The 21,662-nt window shown below is 48.7% G+C and overlaps 1 protein-coding gene across 2 annotated transcripts in view; it reads right to left on the bottom strand.

Annotated features, from left to right (window-relative positions):
- Positions 1–21,662, bottom strand: part of LRFN2 (leucine rich repeat and fibronectin type III domain containing 2) — a 169,083-nt gene that overhangs the window by 21,873 nt on the left and 125,548 nt on the right. For both annotated transcript variants that reach the window (XR_010376900.1, XM_031434756.2), the window contains exon 2: positions 18,681–20,105. Coding sequence is in view for 1 of the 2 variants with exons in the window: in XM_031434756.2 (XP_031290616.1) it covers positions 18,681–20,080 (1,400 nt within the window). In the remaining variant the exon portion in view is untranslated. The remainder of the gene's footprint in view (positions 1–18,680; positions 20,106–21,662) is intronic.

Here is a 21,662-nt window from a genome sequence, read left to right on the forward strand (position 1 = left end):
AACACCCTTTGAGTTAGGATGTTAGTTATCAGTACATTATCTTATTATTATTATTGTTTGTTGTTGTTGTTTTATCAAAGGAGGAAGCAAGCAAGACACCAGCCCACCTCACCCCGGGCTACACAGCTTCCAGGTCCTGTAGATAGCTAGTAGCAGGTGACCAACAAGCACAGTGGACTTGAGAGCAGCGTGGACGACGCAGTACCTGAGCCCAGGAGTCGGGTGCCCAGATTCTTCTCCTAGCTCTGCAACCCCCTGGGGTAAGTCCCATCCCCAGTCTGAGTCTCTGATTCTGCCTGGCGAGGGGTTGGGATGTTAGACCATTGCTAGAGGCTTTCCAGCCTCATCCATTCATCCGAGACATTTTCATGAGCCCTGGTTATGCACTGGTGCTGCTCTAGACCCTGGGCATACAGCCGTGAGCACGAGACACAAGTCCCCGTCCTGGGAGGTGACATTCTGGGTGGGGAGAGGGCAGACAGTAAATGATGAACCCAACTGGTGAATTATTTAGTGTGTTAGAAAGTGGAGTGTGCCATGGGTAAAAGGAAAAGCACGGCAGGTTAAGAGAAGGCGGAAGGGCTGGGGTAGGGAGGGTGGACTCAGCTCCACGTGGGGCGGTCAGGGGTAGCCTCCTCACAAGGTGACACCTGAGGTGAGGGGTGCCTCACACCCCAGGAACCTATGAATCTCAGGGATTCTTGGCACTGCTCTATTCCAGAGAGAGCACTGTTTAGGGGCCTCTGGGGTCCCCATCTCTTCTTTTCTCTGCATCTCTGAGCACACTGATCCCCAGCTCGCCCAGTGGGTGACGGGGCCAGAAGACAGATCAGCCAAGTCCCCGACGGTGCTGAGTGATTTACCACTGTCTTTATTCACACTCTGATATTTCATGGCTCCCGTGGCTCTGATGGGATAAATATGACCTTTTATTCTTCACTTTGCTTAAGACTCAAGGTCAGCAGCCCAGCTGTGATCTACCGGCGATTCCCTCCACCGGCTGTCTGTGAGCCCGGGAGCCCCCCGGCTGTCAGAGATTCATGACCCCTGTGCAGCCCCGCACTCCGCCTGCCCCTCAGCACTGGGCTGGGCCTTGCTTGGCCGGGGAAGCAGCAGCCACGGTGGCTCTGGGGGATGATGTTTCATCAAGGACAGAGACCAAGCCGTAAATCTCCCTTGCCTCCCCTGAGCACACCCCATCACTAGGGCTGAACCTATGACCTGCGTTTCATTTCAGTCCTGGGAGGAGGCATCCTTGGGAAGGCCGAGCAGACATGGTTCAAAGGGCGAGTCATAAATTAGAAGCCCAGGGCATGGCCATCAGATTTCTAAGCGTAGAGAAGAGACGAAAAGCCTGCATCAGGCTGCCTGACTCGGGTGGAATGCTCCAGGCCCTTCAGACACCGAGGCCTCCTGCTTTCAAAGAAGCATGGCGTAGCTTGTCAGACGCCAGCAGCACTGCCTGGAAGTTCTTCCACTAGTCTGACTGAGACCCCGCCCTGCAGCACCCACCTCTTTCCTCTCGTGTCCTCCTCATATGTGGGTGGGTGGGAACGGTTGGCCTGGTTCATTCTCCCGTTTCCTCATGGTGGTTCTGAGCGACAACAGGCTGATGGCCTGGGTTTGCTAATAAGTTAGGCTAGGAAGGGATGGCTAGACAGTCTGGTATGGAAATGGGGTCACCGGCCTGTATTTTGAACGTACCATCTGTGACCCCCAGACATCCATCTCTCTCCTCGCCACCCTGACTCGTGTCCTGGAAGGAAAAAGCAGGGTCAGGAGTTCTCTGGAGCATAGCCAGCCTGGGTCTGAATTCTGGTTTTGCCATTTCCAGCCTCACCTACCCTCTCTGATCCCAGAGAGTCCTGGGATAGTAACAGCTGCCTCCCAGGGGAGGGTTGCGCATGCTTAGTGTTGTAGGAATTACACAGCAAGCACTCAAAGGCTAACTGCCTATTAACAAGGCCTCAAGGTGCAGACCCTGGAGCCAGTCTGCCTGGGTCCAAATCCCAGGTGGGATGCCTTCTTAACATCTTTGGGCCTCAGTTTTCTCATCAGGATAATGACAGCACATTCTTCATCGGGATGTTGCAAGAATTAAATGAGCCAATAATAAATGGAAACCACTTAGAATAGTACCTGGCATGAAACGACTTCCCAGAAAGGCTGGCTCTTGTCATCATCGTTACTGGAGAAGGCGCCATCTGCAATCTCTTGGCGCCTTAGACCTAATTCCCGTCCACTGGTTTTGTGATTTATAATCCACTGACTCCCAACCAACGATATGAAGGGACTTGCAACATAAAAACACATATAAAACGAGACAAGTACAATTTTTAAATGTTTTATGACAGATCAAAAGTCAGTAAGAAGGCTTGAACTAGGGGCCCTGGGCCCCAGGATGTTTGTTGTGATGTCCAAACACTGACCTCAGTTATAACCCCACACCCAGCCAGGCTGCCACAAAGCCCTGGGCCACTTCATCTTGGGAAGAGGGAGCATGATGGCCTCAGAGCACGTGAGGGCAGTGGCTTTGTTAAGGCCACCCTGTCTGTGTAGGACTTGGACCATAGGAGGCCAAAGTGGGCTGAAGCTGCCTTCAGATGAGGGGCACCTCCGGCCCAAGAGGACCTGCCCCAGTCCACTGCTATGACTGGGCTATACCAACATGCTGCCCACTGCTGGACCCCACACCTGCAGAGGGATGACACAACCTGGTACGCACCTGAGGCAAGGGACCAGGAGATGTGGCACAGGACGCACCCAGGTCCCTTCTTGCTCCCAGGACAAACACGGCAGCCCTTGACCTGCAATGTTTCCCATGTCTCTTCACTGAGTTCCTGCTTGACCTCCTCCAGGAAGCCTTCCTTGACCTTCCCAGGACCTGCTCTTGCACAGGCTCACACAGTTTATCACAGCTATACTATCTGAATCAGTTACTACTCAAGTACATAGTCCTTTCACATCTGTCTCCCTGGGAAACATGAGCTGCAGGAGGGCAGGAGTGCCCTGTTCATGGCTATCCCCTTGAGTGGCCCAGACCTGACATCAGAAGCAGAAAATAAATACCTCTTGAATGACTATAAGTGAAAGGTAAGAATGGAAGATAGCAGGGAGGGAGGATGTTGAACCTGAAAAAATAGCACAAAGTGGACCATAAGAATTATCTGCAAAAATTAAATTGACCTGGTATGGAAGAAGAATGAGTTTTATTTCTGATGAGGACAAAGACAGAATTTAAGGCTAGGAGGTGAAGGGAGATGGATTTAGGGACCTGTAAGAAAATGCTTCCAAGCTTAAAGGCAGCCAGCAGTGGTGTGGGCTCTTGAACAAAAAGGAGGGCAGGCTTTTGTGTCTGGAAGTTATTCCCACATGGGACCAGTCACCATCCCAAGGCGATGGTAGGAGTGGGGGCCACTGGTAGCAAGGGTGGTGGGCATCATAAGGATTCATGAAGACATGAGAGGGCTGGCCTGGATGACTTTGAACTGGCCCTTTTTCACTCTGCACTTTTTTCAATCTATGAGAGTAGTAAGAACTAGGCTCGTTTTAAATATAGAAACAGAGTCACAAGAGAGTTTTAACGAATGAACATCTGAATTGGTCCCAAGACCTTGGCTTTCCCTCCCTTTCCCTGACCTCTCTCAAGCCCTTGGTGATATATCCATGCAAGGGAACTGGGTTTTGAGGTTACCTGATGACCCCTTCCTGACTCCCCTCCCTCTTCCTGCTGCTGGAACCTCCACTGTGCCCTCCATCATGTCTGCATCCTCTGTTGGCCAGTCCCAGAGGAAAACACTTGAACATCTCCCAGATTTATGCCCATAGCAGATGCAAAGAAACACATCTCTAATGGTGGAATTTCAGACCCTCTGATACTGTGTGAAGGCAGTATTTTTGGACAGGATCCTGTTCCTAGGCCCACTCCAGGCAAGTGAGGGAGAGTGCAGTTTGGGTCTTTACCTGGGCACTACTTTCCCGACCTTGGGAAGGTAGTCTCCACCCACTCACCCTTGCTGCAAGACAAGCTTCCTTCCAGCCCCTCTGCCTGAGGGAGAACGCTGCTGGGCACCAGTCTAGACGACCTGGGAATTTTCAAAGCCTCCCTGTTCTACACAGGCCTTCTTTTGATCGACAATCAAAGCTTGGGGGAGAAGCAGCCTTGGGAAGCAGCCCTTGGCACTGGCTCACATGGTGGCATTCTGATGGGTGGTAAAAATATCTCTCTGGTGTTTAGCACTGGCTGCTGCTACTATCTCAGCTTCCAAGATCCTGTCTCCATGCACAGGACCTCAGAAGCATCCCCACCCATCCACACCCCACCTCCTGCAGCAGACAGGACACAGGTCACCCAGCCCCTGACCACCAGCCACCCTCATACCCTAAATGATGCCCTAATCATCGTGGCTAGGCTGCTGCAAAAACACTCTTAAGAGCCACTAGAGAAGGAGATTTATTATCAGAAATACTGCAGCACATGCCTAATGAGCTAATTAAATAAGAACATAAATAATTACTCCCTATCAAAGTAAGAGGACTTGGGGGGAAAAGGTGGGGGTGCTGAAATGGAGGAGCTGGGACAGTGATGGGTGAGCTGTTCTGCTCTGGAGCGGGCGATCAGAGACTCCTCTCCACTGGAGGCTGTGGGCTGGGCCTCAGGGAGGTTCCGGGGCCAGGCAGATGCAACCCCAAGTCTGCTAGAAAAATCATCACCAATGCTGCTTTGTTCCCTGCCTGAGTATTTCCTGCTCACTCACATGCCTACACCCTGACCTCCCTCCACTGTCATAACAAGCCCAAGCAGGAATGGTGGAAGAGGTCCTCCCATTTTATAGGTGTGGACCTTAAGGAGCAGGAAGGTCTTAAGACATAGCCAGGACCTCTACAACCATCCTGTAACTGGTCTCCCTGCTTCCACCCCTACCCCTTATAGTCTATAGTCAAAATCCAAGGCCTCACCAGGGTCTATGGGGCCCTACATGATCCAGCCACATCCAATCCTCTAACTTCATTCACTATCACCCTTCTTCCAGATGCACTGGAGTCTTGCTGCTTCTTTGACAGAACAAGGGCATCCTACCCCCAGGGCCTTTGCACATGCTGTTTCCACTGCCTGGTTCTTTCTCTCACTCCATTCGGGTCTCTGTTCCAATGTAATTCTTTATGGGTGGCCATCTCTGACCACCCATATAAAACAGTAGCTCCTAGTCTCTGTCTCCTTCACACTACTTATTTTTATTCCAAGGGCACATTTAAAATTTCCATCCCTCTCCTCCATAAGAATGTAAGCTCCTTGTAGACAAGGACTTTGCCTATCTTGTTCTAACCCTATGGTTTTGACTAGATTCTACCCCAAAGTAGGCAACCCAATAAACATTTATTGATTGAATAAATAAAAATCTATATACTAAAAGTCAAAGACCTAGACCATACAGTTCCAAATCCAGAGTTTTCTCCACCACAAATCATTTCTCCCTTTGGAACTTGATCCTAGCTCCCACTGCCAACAGAAAAAAGCTTGAAGTCAAGACAGAGCACCAGCTGCAAACCCCAGCTCCACCACCTCCAAGCTGGGGGACCGTGTAAGTCACATTACTTCCCTTTGGCTCAGAGCTCTCATCTGTCAAATGGCTATATCACACTTTGTAGGGTTTGTGTAACAAATCAGAGAACGGAATGCACAGCACATCTTTAAAACAATACCTGGGATGTAATAAAGGCTCAGTAAACACAGCTATTGTGTGTGACAACCAAGGCCACCCACAGTCTGCTCTCTTCTATCCTCTCTGAACAAACCTCCCATTATTTCCCTAGACCAGAAGCTCTTAAAGTATGGCCCCCAGATGGACAGTATCAGCATCACTGGGGGAATGAATTAGAACTGCATATCCTCAGACCCTACTCCAGACCGAGTCAGAAACTCCAAGGGTAGGGTCCTATATAGGTGTGCTAACAAGTGCGAATCTGATGTGTGCTCAAGTTTGAGAATCACTGTCCTAGCGAGATCCTTTCCACCAGGTAAGCCAGGTGTGGTAGATTGAGCTGCTGGGCCTGTTTCTTCACTTTCTTCTAATAAAATGATACCCCTTGAGCCTTGCCACAGCCTGGTGGCGGGTGCAGGGCACGCTCTGCCCCTTGACTTTGGGCTTGGCCTTGTAACTTGCTTTGGCCCATGGGATGTAGCAGGTGTGAGGACAGCAGTGGCTTGGCATTTGCTTCTTCACCTGCCCTCGTGCATTTTTGCTATTACTGTGAGAAGAACATACCCTGGATGGCCACTGCCCCCTACGTGGGCTCCAGAATGAGCTACATAGAGAAGATCTAAACCAGACCTGGAGCCTGGGGCCCAGCCCAGCTGAGGCCAAGTGACCTCCAACCAACCTGCAGACCCACCAGTAAGAAAATTAAATACAAGTGGTTGAAAGGCAACCAGATCTTGAATTTGTTTGTCATGCAGCATTATTGTGGTGGCACCGGGCCCTCAGGGATCCTTGGCCAGGCCTGATCATTCCTGCCTCAGCCTCTTTCTTCATAGTTAAAACAGCTATCCCTTCCCCTCTTCCTTCTAAACCCCACCTACTCCACAGGAGGCAGCTTGTACCCCACTCCACCTGCTCCCAGAACCCCTCCCAACCCAGGCATGTGAATACACTTCTGTTAGCTCATGAAAAAGCTCAAATGGATCACGTTCACCAAGCAATTCATTTACCTTTTCACCTTTTATCTAATTACTAAACTGAAAATTCCCTTAACTTACTATCATCACTAACTAATTACCTGGTTAGAAGGTTAAGTGCTTAATAGTTCCGTGAGATGTTTAATTTCCGAACAGGCACCTTCTTTACGATGCAATAGAAGTTAGTTCCCACATCTGGGCCTGTTCTCCCACCCACAGCCTCAGCCCGTGGCCACAGCACAAGTCGGAGCCCATCTTTGGAGCCCACCCCAGCTAGAAATAGCTCTCCTTTGTAAATAGTTAATGAGCTCGTGCATCCGTATTGCACATCTCCGTGGCCCTGCTTTCACCCTGGCACATCACAGTCTGTGGTTTTGTGTGATTCTGCCCGCTTACCCCCACCCCCACCCTCTGAGACTCTCAAGATGATGGGCATTAATTTGACTTCATGTCTGGAAACCTTCTGCCACCCACAGGGTGCCCACTCTCATCATGCATGCACATGCCAGACCACAGGCCTAATTGGCAAGAACTCAGACATCCCTCTCAGCTTCTCTCTCTGTCTCGGTGTATCTAGAGATGAGAAAAGAACACTCACAGCGAGGTAGAAAAGCAGCCCAGCTCATTTTCCTTCCCAGGCTGGCCTCTGCCACACTCCGGCTATTGCTTCCTGGGATTTTGTGGGCAGGTGCCAAGAAGCGTTAACGACACTGATGCTTTCATCCATACAGCTCCGTGGCGGTTGCATACCTGCCCATCCTCCATCCTCCTCTCCTAACTCCCCAGCAGAGACCCAGTTTTGTCTGGGAAAGCAACGTGCCTGAACAACTGACCAACTTTCTTAGCCTGCAATGCGAATTGAGGAAATACAATGCGATGGAAGGAGTTGTTGGGTGGAACATCCGGGGGCTCTTTAAAGGGGCTGACTCATCCGGAAGGTTGGTGCCTGTTTCAGTTTGGCTTCCTGGGAAGCAGACCCTGAGACAAGGATCTGAGTGCCAGTAGTACATTTGGGAGGTGGGCCCATGACTCTTTGGAATGGAGAAGAAAGTCCATAACGGGTGTTTCACTAAGCAAGTTACCACTGTGAGCAATCTAGGCTCAGTCCTGCTGGGGCCCCCTGGGAGACAACATGGAGCATAGCTCAGTTGTCCTCCTGCCTCCCCTCCCCCTGTGGGAGGAAGCTGGGGTATTAATCCTCCAGCTCCCTCTGTCACAGGCTGGGGCTGCTCCTGGGAATGTCCACTGCCCCGCACTTCAGCCTGCCTTCTCAGTGGGCTGCGCAGGCTGGAGGAAGTTCCAGGGGAAGTGTCAGCCAGCACAGGAGCAGTAAGCCACATGTTAAAAGACTGCAACTGACCAGACAAGGAGCCTTGGCCCCCAAATCCCATGGAACTCCCATACCAGCTCCAAACTACATCCCTCTGGAATTCCATTACATGACAGAAACAAACCTCCAATTTGTTTAAACCACTGTCGTCAAATCTCTGCTCCTAGAGGCACTTCACATTTTCTGAAGATTCTCTTCTTTCAGGCCTGACATCTTTTCCCATTTCACAACAACCTTGTGACACAGACAGGGCAGTTATTATCATCCCCATTCTGTAGATGAGAAGCCTGAGGCTCAGAGAAGGAAAGGGAGGGGAGATAAGAGCCTATGTTTGGAGCCCCTGATTCCATCTTCCTAGTATAAATCACTCAGGCTCAGCCGAAGGGTAAGAAAAATGACTCCAACAACTAAAACGCACAAGGTGCTTTTTGTTTCCTAAGTGTTTCACATACTAATCTCTTTGGAGTCACCCTATTTGAAGGAGTTTATATTTCCATGTCATAGATGAAGCAAGGTCTCAGAGACATGAGATGACTAGGGTTTGGTAGAACTGGGATTGGAACCCAGGTCTCCTGAAGGTCTCCTGACTTCTTCCCTCACCAGAAGTTCAGAGAGCAAGCCCCAGCTGTGGGATTTATAGCAGCTCTGTCCCCCAGTTCTGCCTGTACCACTGACTTCACTGGGCACAAAGGCATGATGCTGAGGGCACATCAGAGTCACTAGGGGAGCTTTAAAAACGTGGATGCTTGGGCCCCACCCCAAACTGACTCAGGGATCTCTTGGGGAGAGGATACAGCCCCCCATGGATTCCAGTGCACGGCCAGGCTTGGGGAACCCTGGGGTGGTGGGAAACCTCAGGCTCGCAGTCAGAATGCCTGGGTTTCATGCCTTCTCCACCCCAGGCTCCCCTAGCACTGTTATGAGGCTGAAAGGAGCTGGCTGCTGTGAACACTCTTGGGGAAAGTCTAGTTGTCAGACGAGAGTTTGTGTTTGGGGTTATTCTAATGACTGCCACCACCAGCACGATCCCCAAGTCCCAGACACTCCTCCTGGCTTAACCCCTCCCTCTGTAAACCTTCTTTGGTGATTTCCCTGGGAGAAATAAATAATATCCCCACCCTCACCCCCAAAACAACCAAATGTGTATAAAATTAACAAGGGACTGGTTCTCTGGTTTCCCCTTATTAGAAGGGGAAAAAGCCACATTCCGAAAGAAAGGCAGACTGGATGCACATCACAAGCCCTTTACTCCTGCTAATTATTTCTATCTTCAGACATGTCTTCAGACAGAACTTTCTGAGACCAAAGAGGGAATGACAAGTAGAGAATGCAGTCTCCTCTGAACAGATGTCCTGAAGGTTTTTGAATCTGAGTGGTGTCATCTTCTTGTACAGAGCAAGAGGGGCAGGATGAGAAAGTAGTGACATGATTTGAGACACTTTTGGAAGGCAGGCTCGAAGTCTCTCCTATGCACAGAACTGCTGTGGGTTTTGAAATTTCCACCATTAGAGGTTCACTCCATTGGGTCTTTCAGAGTTTCCAGTTGAACTACGAAGATTTCTGAATGGGGTGACACCTTATACCTTGATCTCCTAAAACTCTATCCAATTGTTTTCCCAGTTTACCACTCTCTTGGAGTAAGGTTTTAAAGAATGGAGCCCCAAGAAGAAGCCTGGAGAACAGAGACAAGAAGAGGGCGCCAAGAAGGGAAAGTGGACAGGCTCCTAACAACAGTAAGCACTGGCATGCATCCAGAACTTCGTAGTTGACTGTGAAAGATGCACTCTCGAATATGTGATCTCCTTCAGTTCACACCACTATCTATATGAAATATGCAGAAAGGAATCTCTGTTCCCATTTTATAGACAAGAAAATAGAGATTGAGAGCAGTGCAGTGACTTGCCTATGGTCCTAGGACTAGTAAATGGTAGAGCTGGGGTGCAAGCTCAGGTTCTAGAAGTGCTAGCTGCCTTCTTAGCTTCTATTACTGGCAGTGTATTACGCCTATCTTAAAAAACTACATTTCCCAGCCTCCTTTGCAGTTAGGTGTGGCCAAAGAGATAGAAGCAGAAGTTATTGAGTGGAGCTTCTGAGAACTTCCTCCCCTTTGCCCTCTTGCCCTTCTGCTTTTCATCTTTCCTGCGGTGTAGAAAGGAGGTGTGACAGCTACAGTGCCAGCAGCCATTCTGCACCATGAGGGGACCTTAAGGACAGAAACTGTGTGCTAAGGATGGCAGAACAGAAAGGTAGGAGCTAGGCCCCTGGTGGCCATGTTGCCCAGAAAACCAGACTCAAACTCTCTTCCACTGAACTTGTTTTACACAAGAGACAGAAACTCATATGAATTTAAGTCTCATCAGGTTGAGTTTTCTTTTCATCCTAATTGCTACCCTGGACTTCTGACTCCAGACTCACTTTTCTCTGTGATGCCTCTAGCAACTTTGTCAGTTCACAGTGGCTCACCCGGTGAGGCATAGATCCCAGAAATCCTCACCTTGCCCATATTTTCTGCTAGCTGGTCTCAGCTGGCTATTTCCAAGTAGGACCCAAGGTACTCACTGGCATCCCGTTCCCTCTTTGCTCCAACATGGCTAGACCTTAGAAATGGGGAAGCCACTAAAGCTGAAAGAGAAAAATCTCAACAGACTCCCAGAAAGTTACCCCATCCTTCTCAGAAAGAGAAGTTACATCTGGTGTCCCTCAGCCCAACTCTCCAGTCTTAAAGAAAACTCTTTGGGATATTAGTGAGATGTGCCCCACAGCATGGTATCTGGCATTGGACACAGGAGACCACCTTTCTAGTCTTTGCTTTGTGGAATCTTGGGAAATCTGCTTGATTCATTAAAAACTTAGTTTCACCGCCAGTAAAATGGGTATAATCTTTGTCCTTCCTTCTCCACTTGTGGATGTCAGATTTCAATAGTCAAACAATGTAAAAGAAATTTAGAAATATATAAAATCCAAGGCAGGCTGATTTTGGCTCTGACCAGGAACTTGCAGGGCATCTTCCTCCCCAACTCTTCCCAATTTCCTCCTTTACATCTTTTCCCCTCTGCCTGCGGGGGCCCAGTCCTCAGTAGAAGCTGAGATGTCTGGGGAAGCAGCTGAGTCAAAGAAGCTTCCCCCTGCATAGGTGACAGGTCTTGTCCCTGGCGTGCCCCCTCCCTTTAGGGAGCACCTGTCCCTAGCAGCTTCTCCCCATGTCCCCAAGATCCCAGTTCATTAGTAAATTTCCCTCCACCCTCTGGTGGAGACAGCTCCATCTTCATGGGGAGGGGGCTGATCTCCACTGAGGTGTTGATTCATAAGATCCTGATGGGGTGGAAACTTGCCGAATCTGCCCTCTTATTAGAGCAACAGTAAAAAAAAATGGCCCACCCCTACCCCTGCAAAACTCAGTGGGGTGGTCCAGTCTCTTCCAAGATGGGCAGTAAGTGTGACAATCATGGGAGAATATGGCATGGAAAGGGGGGCCTGCAGATAGAGTAGGCGGGGAGGGACACAGAATGGCTGCTCTCTTCCCCCACCTTCAGGGTCTCTCGCCTCATAATCCCTCACTTTCCCTACGTGGAGATGTTGGCAGCAGAATATGCCGCAGGAAGACAAGGCTGCATCCTGGCTAATTCCACACTGTGCTTTAGAAGTATGCTAGCTGTTTCCCCTGGCCCTCCTGGGGACTGTTCCAACATCATGCCCGGTCACAGATGTTCTTGATGACTCTTGGAGACAAATGTTTGTGAATGTCACTTGGGCTGAAAATGACATGCAGGGCGCTTAACTTTCCATGTCACACCAGGGATGATGCAGAGCTGGGAGGGTCTGCTGCTTTCTCTGGGGGGAGGGTAGGGGGGAGGTCCCCTTCTTTCTGACTCCCCTCTCACCACCCTTCGTCTTCACCTCACTGACTCCTCTCCCCATGTCTGACACTGCCCCCACTCATGCTAGCCACTTCCTGAAAGCACAGGCCCTGGGGCTGACAGATGGGGGAGTCAGCCTTCCCCAGTGACGCAGGAAATAGGCAAGGCCCCACTTGCGGACTGTCTGTGTCCGGTGTGTTCCCGGGCTGCCTGCAGGGCTCGGCCATATGTACTCAGGGAAGGCACATGCCTTGGGAAGTCAGCAAGAACCATTAGATAATTAGGAAGCTAATCATCTGATTTAAAAAAGGTGAGACATAATTTCATAGCCAAATTCAAATCCTGAGTTACCCACGGTTTGGGACTACCCATGCCTCTGCTCCCCCTTCCTTGTATGTAGAACAGAACCTGATGTTTCAGACACAGCTCACAGCCCCCAGGGCTTCTGTGGGCCCTTGGATTGGGTCCATGGTGACCAGTCAATGACATGTCCAATCTGGTTGGACAATCTGAGCCTGTGCCAAGGTCTCTGTCTGTGACTTCAGGACTTGGGGCTCAAACCCCTATGAGACAGGGCACCCTAACCTTGGGAGGCAAGGTGCCATTTGGCCCCGGCTGGCAAAAGCAGGTGGATTTTGCAGCTGTGCTAACCACATTGTCTTGATCATGGGATCCGTCTTACACAGTCACAGGATATCAGGGTGAGATTATTTAAGTCAAATGTTACAGTCAAGCTGCCCACCTAGCATCCCTGGCATGGAGCCAGCTGGGTTCTGCTTGAACCCTCCTGGGATGGGCAGCTCACCACCTCATGGCAACTCCTGCCTATTCTGCTGTTGGGCAGCTGATGATGCTCATTTCCATTCTGTTCAGTTCCCCAGCTGTTGACTCAATAGCTGTAGTGGGCCAGGACTTACTAGGAGCTGGGAGTACAGAGATGAATACGCACAGATAGCACATGCTAGAGAGGAGGAAAGACGCAAAGCCAAATCATTTCACAGTCAGATGCAGAGCAAGGAGAGAGGAACGTAAAAAGCTGCTGACTGTTGGAATGTTTTATTGTAATGGGCCAATGCCTACGTGTGTGTGTGTGTGTGTGTGTGTGTGTGTGTGTGTGTGTGTTCCCCTCTTCTACTCATAAGTTCTTTGAATAAATTAAGGCATATATGGCATCTTTCCCAAATCCTGTCATCTTCAAGGTAACCTCTGGCCATCTCACACAAGATTCCAGAACCCCATTCTCATCAACAGATCTCTGGATACATTGCAATTGGTAAAAATATCTCTTAAGACTGTGTTATCCTGTATTAAACGTATTACAGCTCTGCTCTAACCAGCTTGCATGATTCAGTGATTAAAACCGTAACCTTCCACGATCTGAGCACTTCTGTTAACAAGACCCCAAATTACAGGAGTCTTTCAGCAGCTCTGTAACTTTGCGGCCATGATGTCCTTGAGATCAACTAAAACTCTGAGCCTATGCCACACAAAATTCCAGTTGAGCCAGATTTTCATCACCCCGAACTCATGCAACTGAGTTTTTGAACCAAAAAGAACACATATTTTCTGTGTCATTACCCATGTCAATGAGAAAACATACTGAGCAGTACAGAAGGGGGGCAGACGTGGAGGCACGAGCCGAGGCTTTCCTGCATGTTCACATCAATTTGTTAAGCAGTCTGCTTATGCGACCAGTTGTAAGTCCACTTCACCAGTTCACACGTCTCCATTTTGTCCCAAACACAGGGTGAGATTCTGTCATGTGTCCTTTACACTTGTGATGCGCTCTGTTTATGGCAGTGAGTTACAGCCAGTGGGAACTCCTAGGACGTTTTCCATCAGCACGCATCACCCCAGAGGTTCTGATCCACTTCCCCTGTGGAGACTCATGAGGGTGGGGTCTTGGGGAGAATTCCGTGTCAGGAGGGATGCCACTGAGGAGCACAGCCCTTGTGGACGATGAGGAGGCAGAATAAAAGAACTACTGGCTGACTATGCAGAACATAATCTCTGTGGAGATTCCTTAAAAAAAAAAACTAACTAAAAATATAGCTACAATATGATCCTGCAATCCCACTCCTGAGCATATATCTAGAGAAACCTCTAATTGAAAATGTACATGCACCCCAATGTTTATAGCAGCACTCTTTACAATAGCCAAGACATGGGAACAACCTAAATGCCCACAGACAAAGGAATGGATAAAGAAGATGTGGTGTATATATATAATAGAGTACTACTCAGCCATAAAAAAGAATGGCAGTAATGCCATTTGCAGCATTGTGGATGGACATAGAGATTATCATATTAAGTGAAGTAAGTCAGACAGAACAAGATGAATGTCATATGATATCACTTATATGTGGACTCTAAAAAAATGATACAAATGAACTTATTTACAAAATAGAAATAGACTCACAGACATAGAAAACAAACTTATGGTTACCAAAGGGGAAAGCATGGGGAGACTAAATTAGGAGTTTGGGATTAACACATACACATTATTATATATGAAATAGATAAACAAGAAGGACCTACTCTATAGCACAGGGAACTATATTCAATATCTTATTCAAAAAAATATAAAGAAGAACAACTGGTTCATAGTGTACCCTGAAGACAGCTCAATGCTTGGGCAGGATTTACCCCTTGGGAACTGATGTTGGGTCCTGTCATTCTTTTCTGAGGGCTTACAGCCGTCTGTCGAGCAATCCTTTTTGAAGTTTGGAATGCCCATGCCCAGCCGAGCATCCTATGCTTTATGGAGGTCTGATCTTCAAAAGTAGAATATCTACCCTTTTCCCATCTTGGGCACTTCTCTGTCCATGTTGTCTCAGGCCCACTCCCACGGACTTGGGGACCTCATTTAGCATCCTTCAGTCCTGGGATGTGACCCTCAGGGCCTGGGGACCAGAACTCATGCAGGGCAGCATGATGTGTCTCTACTGGCCTTGGTGCCATCCCTGAGTATTGGTCTTGTCCTTCCCAGGTTGCCTGGATTCGAGTTCCGTGTAACACCTTGAGCAAGTTTCTTATATGGGAAGTGGAATCATGGTAGTTCTCACCTCCTGGGGTTTGGAGAAAACTCAGTTTAACTCACCCTGTCGAAGGTGTGCACGTCAGAGAGCCACTGTGCAGCCTGTCTCTTCTATCTTATGAAGACAATTCATTTTCTAAAACCCTACAGCTTCTTCCTTGGAGTCTCCTATTTCTCTGGAGCTGGATTTGCTGTTGGGGGAGGGGCAGCACGGCGACGGTGCTGAGTTCAGGCACTGACGCCAGAGGCCTGGGTTCAGGTTGGTCCTGCCTCTTTCTGGGCACGTACGTGCTCTTAGGTTTTAATACTCTCAGCCATACTTCCTGGTATGTCTAGGAGAATTAAATGAGATATTTACTGCCTGCAGAGCTCCGTGTCAAACCCACAGTAAGCTGGCGAGACTGCTGGCTAGCGATTGTTGTCACTATTATCTGGCTACGGACTCACACTGACTTTTTCTCTGAACTTTGGAACTCCATCTTCTTAGAGACTGAATTCCGTATCTAATCTTCCTCTTCCCTTTGATCTCCCAGGGTGGCAGACAAGACAATGGTCTTTCTCTCACTATTACCCTCACTACTACCACTATGGCTAATAACAATAATAATAACTAATAATTTGTATTCCTTGAACACTTACTATGTGTCTGCGCTATTTGGAGAGTTTTCCATGCTGCTTTGCTTCTAATCTTCAAGACCACAACGAGGGGAAGTCAGCATTGTTATCTGCTTTTTACCCCCGAGCTGTCTGATGCTTCCATTTACAAGCACACCTTGTTTTACAGTGCTTCGCTTTATTGCAATTTGCAGATATTGCGGTGTTTTGTTTTTTTTTTTAACAAATTGAAGATTTGGGGCAACACTGCATCAAGGAAGTCTATAGGTGACATTTTTCTAACAGCATTTGCTCACTTCATGTCTCTGTGTCACATTTTGGTAATGCTCACAACATTTCAAACTTTTTCACTATTACATGTTATGATGTCTGTGCTCAGTGATCTTGATGTCACTGCTATGACTCACTGAAGGCTCAGATGATAGTTGGCACTTTTTAGCAATAAAGCATTTTTTAAATTAAAGTATGCGCATTGTTTGTTTTAGACAATGCTATTGCACACTTATTAGACTACAGTATGGTGTAAGCATAACATATATTCACTGGGAAAACAAAAATTCATGTGGCTCACTTTATTGCAATATTGACTTTATTGTCACGGTCTGGAACCCAACCCAAAATATCTCCAAGGTGTGCCTATATTTCTATTTATAAACCTAGTATCTCCAGGATCTCATTCTCCCATAAATAATGAAAGCAGTTTGAATTCAGCTTTGAGTGACTTCAGAAGCATAGCTCCAACCCCTCCGGGGGCCCTTGGAGGGTCTCTGAGACCCCCAGGGAGGGGACCCATCTTGGCAACCTTGGCTTGCTGCCACCTTGATGCCAGCATCTCTCCTCTCTCCCAAACCGCATTTCCCTTCACCCTATGCTTGTGCAAGCCTCGGAGCTGGTAGCCTTCTGCCCCTACGCTTTGTATCAAAGTCAAAACTGTATAATACATTCACAAGTGAGGAAATATACTTATTTTCAAAAGGTCAGCCTCACAAGTTATCAAAGAAATGCAAATTAAAACAAGTTACATTTTCCACCTATGAGATTGGCAAAGGTGAAAGTAATTATATATTCAATAATTGGCGAAGGAGTGGTCAAAATGGGCACTGCCACCTTCCGCTGATGAGAGGATAAATAAATGTTCATATGCAATGTATAAAGATTATCATTTACCTATGAAACCAGTGATTCAACCCCTAGGAAAATATGCTAAGAAAATCACTGAAGTTGCACAGATATATTTATGTACAAAAATACATCCATTGCTGCATTACTTTTTTTTTTTGCTGCATGACTTTTAATATTGAAAAATGGAAACAACCTAAATGTTCAACAATAGAAGATTGATTAAATAAATTATAGTATAGCCAAATGAAAAATACTTTAATACCATAGGAGCTAAGCAAGCTGCAATGTTGAATGGAAAGAATTAAGAAGCAAATGCACACACTAGACTGATCATAAGCGTTGTTTCGAACTGAAATAAAACTTAGAGGCCAAATGCTTCTGGTTAACTTTGAGTGGTGGGATTATAGGTAATTTTTATTTCTCTCTTTATCATTTCTTCTGCTTTCCAAAATTTCTACAAAGAATATTATTTTTATAATTAGAAAAAATACATATGTAGATTTAAGTTTAATTTCATATATATGTATATATATAAATATGCATATATTTCAGTTAAGTTTTAATGCTATTTTCTTTACATCCTGAGAACAAAGCTGCTCTCCAGACAAGCCACACATATGATACCAGGTAAGGGATATTCTTGGCTCCTCTAGGTCCATGGTGCACCCACCCTCCGACTCATGGACTCCATCTGGTGAACAAATGTCTTCCTTTCCCCACACCTTCCCATCTAGAGACTGACTCATCAACTCAGAAAGTCAGAGCCAGAAGAAACCTCACCGACGGGTCAAGGTTCTTGACCTCTCTTGCACCACAGACCCTTCAGCTGTCTGATGAAGCCAATGGGATCCCTTCTCAGAATAATCGTTTAAAATGCTTAAAATAAAACACACAGGATTTCAAAAGAAACCATGCATTCCTTGAGCTGTAAGATTCTCATGTTCAACACGAGCTGAGGCTGGCTGAGAAGGGAACACACCTGTGCTCAGCCCCTGACCTTTTGGACCCTTTGGATCCATCATCCATGAGCACCTCCCTCCCTCTGATCGACAGGCAATTCTACTGCAGCTTTTCCTTCTTAACCTCCCTTTCTAACAGCCTAGGAAATGACCCTTTGATCCTCACAGCAAATTGGCAAGGTCAACATCACTGTCTCCATTTCCAGATGAGGAGACTGATACCCAGAGAGGCCAGGATGACCCCACCTCTAATAGCCAATAGGTTCATATGACCTGCTCCAGTTTATCTGAGCTCATCCAGGACTCCTGTGGGGCCAGCTGGGACAGGGACACTTGTCTCCCTCTAGGGCTGTTCAGAGGAAAGAAGCTGCCTGGGGGTGATGCCAAACCAGAAGAAAACGAAACTTAGGGAAGGTGAGACACTGAGAATGCAGGATGTTTATGAGGCCTTTGATCTAGCTGAACCTCGAGTTTTCAGTTACATGAGCCAACACATTACTTCTCCCTTTTTCTTTTTTCAGCCAGTTTGAGTTGGGTTCAATTACCCGCAGACTAAGTTAGGTACAGACTGTCCCCATTTTAAAGATGAGGAAAACTGAGGCCAGCCAGGAGACTCAAATGACAAACAAGTGGCAGAGTGATATCTGAATTCTACACCTCCAGACCTTAACCACCACTGCCTATAAGCCTAAGTGAAGGCCAGATCCATTCCTTCTTGGAGGAGTCAGACCCTTTGGCCGAGAGATCTGGTCATTGCTATTGCATGTCCTCCACCTGAAGCTCAAAACAGAAAGTTTGAAGGCTCATAGCCATGAGACCTCCTACCACAGCTACGCCTCTGGGAGGCATGGTCCTCCTACAAACACATCTCTTGGGGCTACCCACGTGGGGTCGTTTCTTCTTAAACGTGTAGATAATGTTCTTTCTACTCCCTCTTACCTACACAAATGACACACTTTGTCCCCGGAATCCCTCAGACACCTTTGGGGTGGTGGGGTATAGGTGGGAGCAGCTCTAAACCCTCCCCATCATTTCCTCCTTGCCCCGTCAGACACCTCCCTGCTTGGCCGCAGCCCCGGCTCACCTGTAAATCAGTACCTCATCGTCGGAGCAGTTGTACTGCAGCTGGTACATCTTGACCCGGGGGGCGGACTTGCTGACGGACCACTTGACCAGGGCTGAGGTGGTGGTCACATCGGACACCAGCACGGCCCGTTCCGGGGGGCTTTTGGGAGGCTCCCCGCCCCCACTGCCTCCACCTCCCCGGCTGGTCTTGCTGGAGCCAGTGATGTCCGAGAGGCGGGACTTGGGGGGCGCGGTGCGGCTGGTGCTGTTGCTGAGGTGTGGCAGCTGGACGATGGACACCTCCACCGTGGCCGTGGCCTCCCCGGCCGCGTTGGCAGCGATGCAGGTGAAGGCGCCGCTGTCCTGAGATGTGGTGATAAGGATGTCCAGGGTGCCATTGTCATACACGGCCGTCCTGGAGGAGTTCCCCACGAGGCGGTCATCAGGGGCCACCCAGTGGATGAGGGGGCTGGGGTCCCCGATGGCTTTGCACTTGAGCGTAGCCGCCTGGCCCTCCAGCACCAGCAGCTTGTGCGTGTGCTGGGTGATGAGAGGCGGTTCGCACACAAACTCCTCCTCGCGCACGTGCCAGAAGTAGCGGCCCTTGAGGCCCCCTGGGGAGCCACAAGTCTCCAGGTCATCGTCCCTCTCCAGCCTCCGCAGCCAGAGAAGCTCGCAGTTACAGTGCAGCGGGTTGCCCCCAAAACTAAAGGACAAGGGTGGGGCAAAGGGCGTGGCCGTCAGAACAGAGGCCTGGGAGCGGGCGAAGATGGGGTCTGGGGGCAGCTTCTGCAGCCTGTTGGAGGTGAGGTCCAAGCGGGCCAGTTTCTGCAGGTCAGCAAAGGTGCCCTCGGCTATGTGGTCCAGCAGGTTGTGGTCCAGGCTCAGCTGGTGCAGGTTGACCATGCGCCGCACGGAGCCCCAGGGCAGGCCATGGAGGTTGTTGTAGGAGAGGTCCAGGTCCTCCAGCGTCAGCAGGAAGTCCTCGAAGGCCTCGTCAGCAATGCCGCCCAGCTGGTTGTTGTTCACGATGAGGTGCTGCAGGTTGACCAGGCCCCGCAGGGTGTCCTCCCCGAGGCTGGGCAGCCGGTTGCTGTCGAGGTGCAGGGAGCGGAGGCTCTCGAGGTCCAGGAAGGAGAAGGGCTGGATGTGGCTGATGGTGTTCCTGGACAGGGTCAGGTCCACCAGCCCCGTCATGTTGGCGAAGTCCTGGCGGCCGATGTGGATGATGAAGTTGCCGCCCAGACGCAGCTCCACCGTCCGCCGGTCAATGTCGGGAGGCACGAAGAGCAGCCCCTTGGAGGGGCACAGGGTGCCCAGTGACTCAGACAGGTTCTGGCAGACACAGTACTTGGGGCAGGCGTCAACCACAGCAAACGCCATGCCAAACGCCAGCAGGCCACCAAGCAGAGTCTCCATGGTCTGGTCACTCAGGCCACGGTGCCTGGAAGGGAGGGACACAAGGTCAGGGTCAGGAGGTGACTTTCTAATGCCCTTGCCCAGGGCTTCCTCCCTCACACACACCCCCTGCCTTGGGGAGCAGCACAGAGTGGCATCTGCTCCGGCAGGTGTAGTCTCTTCTCCCAATCTCTCTAATACAGTTCTGCTTTTTCCTTTCTCCTTGGTTCTTATCACCTTCTGATAGACTATTTAATTTACTTACTAATGATGTTCATGGAATATTTTCTATCTCCCCCACTAGGCGGTCAGTTCCATGAAGGCTGGTACTTTTGTCTGTTTTATTAATTGCAGTATTCCCTGCATCTAGCACAGCATCTGGAACACAGTAGATGCTCAATAAACATTTGTTGAATGGATGGATGGGCAGATGGATAATTCCATACCAGTGGTTCATCGAATAATCATTGGATTTGAAAAGTGTGTTATGGTTGTATTTTGAAGCCAGTTTTGCCTCCGTAATTGGATTAGGCTCAGCATGGAATCAAATTCGACCAGCATTCCTTAAGAACAAGAACATGGACAAGGAGTGAGCTGGCCCCAGGAGATGCCAGGGTTAGTGGGGAACTGGCTTTGGATAAATTCTTCACCATGGAGAATCCACACAGTGGATGAATCTCTGGAAGTTCAGGGAACTGAAGAAGGGGTTGGAGGAGAGGCAAAGGCAAAGGCTTCTTTGTATGAGCACTTAGTATGTGCTGGGTCCTCTGCCTGAACCTTCACGTGCATCATCTCATCTAGGCTCCAGGAACACCCTTCATAGGGAAGGGCTTATCTGCGTGTATAGATGAGGACTTGTCTGTGGCCTGAGAGCCTCCTTCAGGTCCTTACTCGAAAGTCACCTTCTCACTGGGGCCCCACCCTCTGCATATCCCTCTTCCCTGCTCTGCATTTTCTCCTTAGAACTGTTCACTAATTTACTGTATATTTTGCTTACTTGTCCTGTTATTATTTGTCTTCTGCACTGGCAACAAAGCCCCAAAAGGTTGGGATTTGTTTTTCTGAGGATGGCCTGGAGCCAGACTACTGACCAACTAAAAGGCCTAAAGCACTGCCTGGCACATAGTAGGTGCTTTTGCATAAGTGACTCTCCAGGGAAGGAAGGAACAGGACTGTGGCTCAGGTCTTTATGCCTCCAAATCTTACAGTTTTCTCACTGTTCCATGTTGTACTCAGTGTGGCTCTATTTATGTAGTGCTAAAAACATCAATTGAGTTGGACTTTTGGAAAATGAGGCACACTCGTTGAGTAGCGTCACACAGACCAACAGTTCTCAATTTGCCTTCTAGGAGTGTTAATTAGGGTTCTGCAAGGAAGGCTCCTAAGGCCAATGAACTGGGGAAGTGCAGCCCACTCTTGCTCACTCTTGGAAAGCTCTCTACGCCTTAGCAAGTTCAGAAGGGTTGAGAAATTCTGCGGCAGTAAAGAAATTTGGCTTAATGTTTAATTCTACATTGCTGTTTTTTTTTTTTTAGCTAAACAGACTCCTTTTTTTTTGCATAACGACTATTAATACCTTGGGGAAGTAAAGCTCCATAGCTCC

This window comes from Camelus dromedarius, chromosome 19, assembly GCF_036321535.1.
Source record: "Camelus dromedarius isolate mCamDro1 chromosome 19, mCamDro1.pat, whole genome shotgun sequence".
Lineage (NCBI taxonomy): Eukaryota > Metazoa > Chordata > Mammalia > Artiodactyla > Camelidae > Camelus > Camelus dromedarius.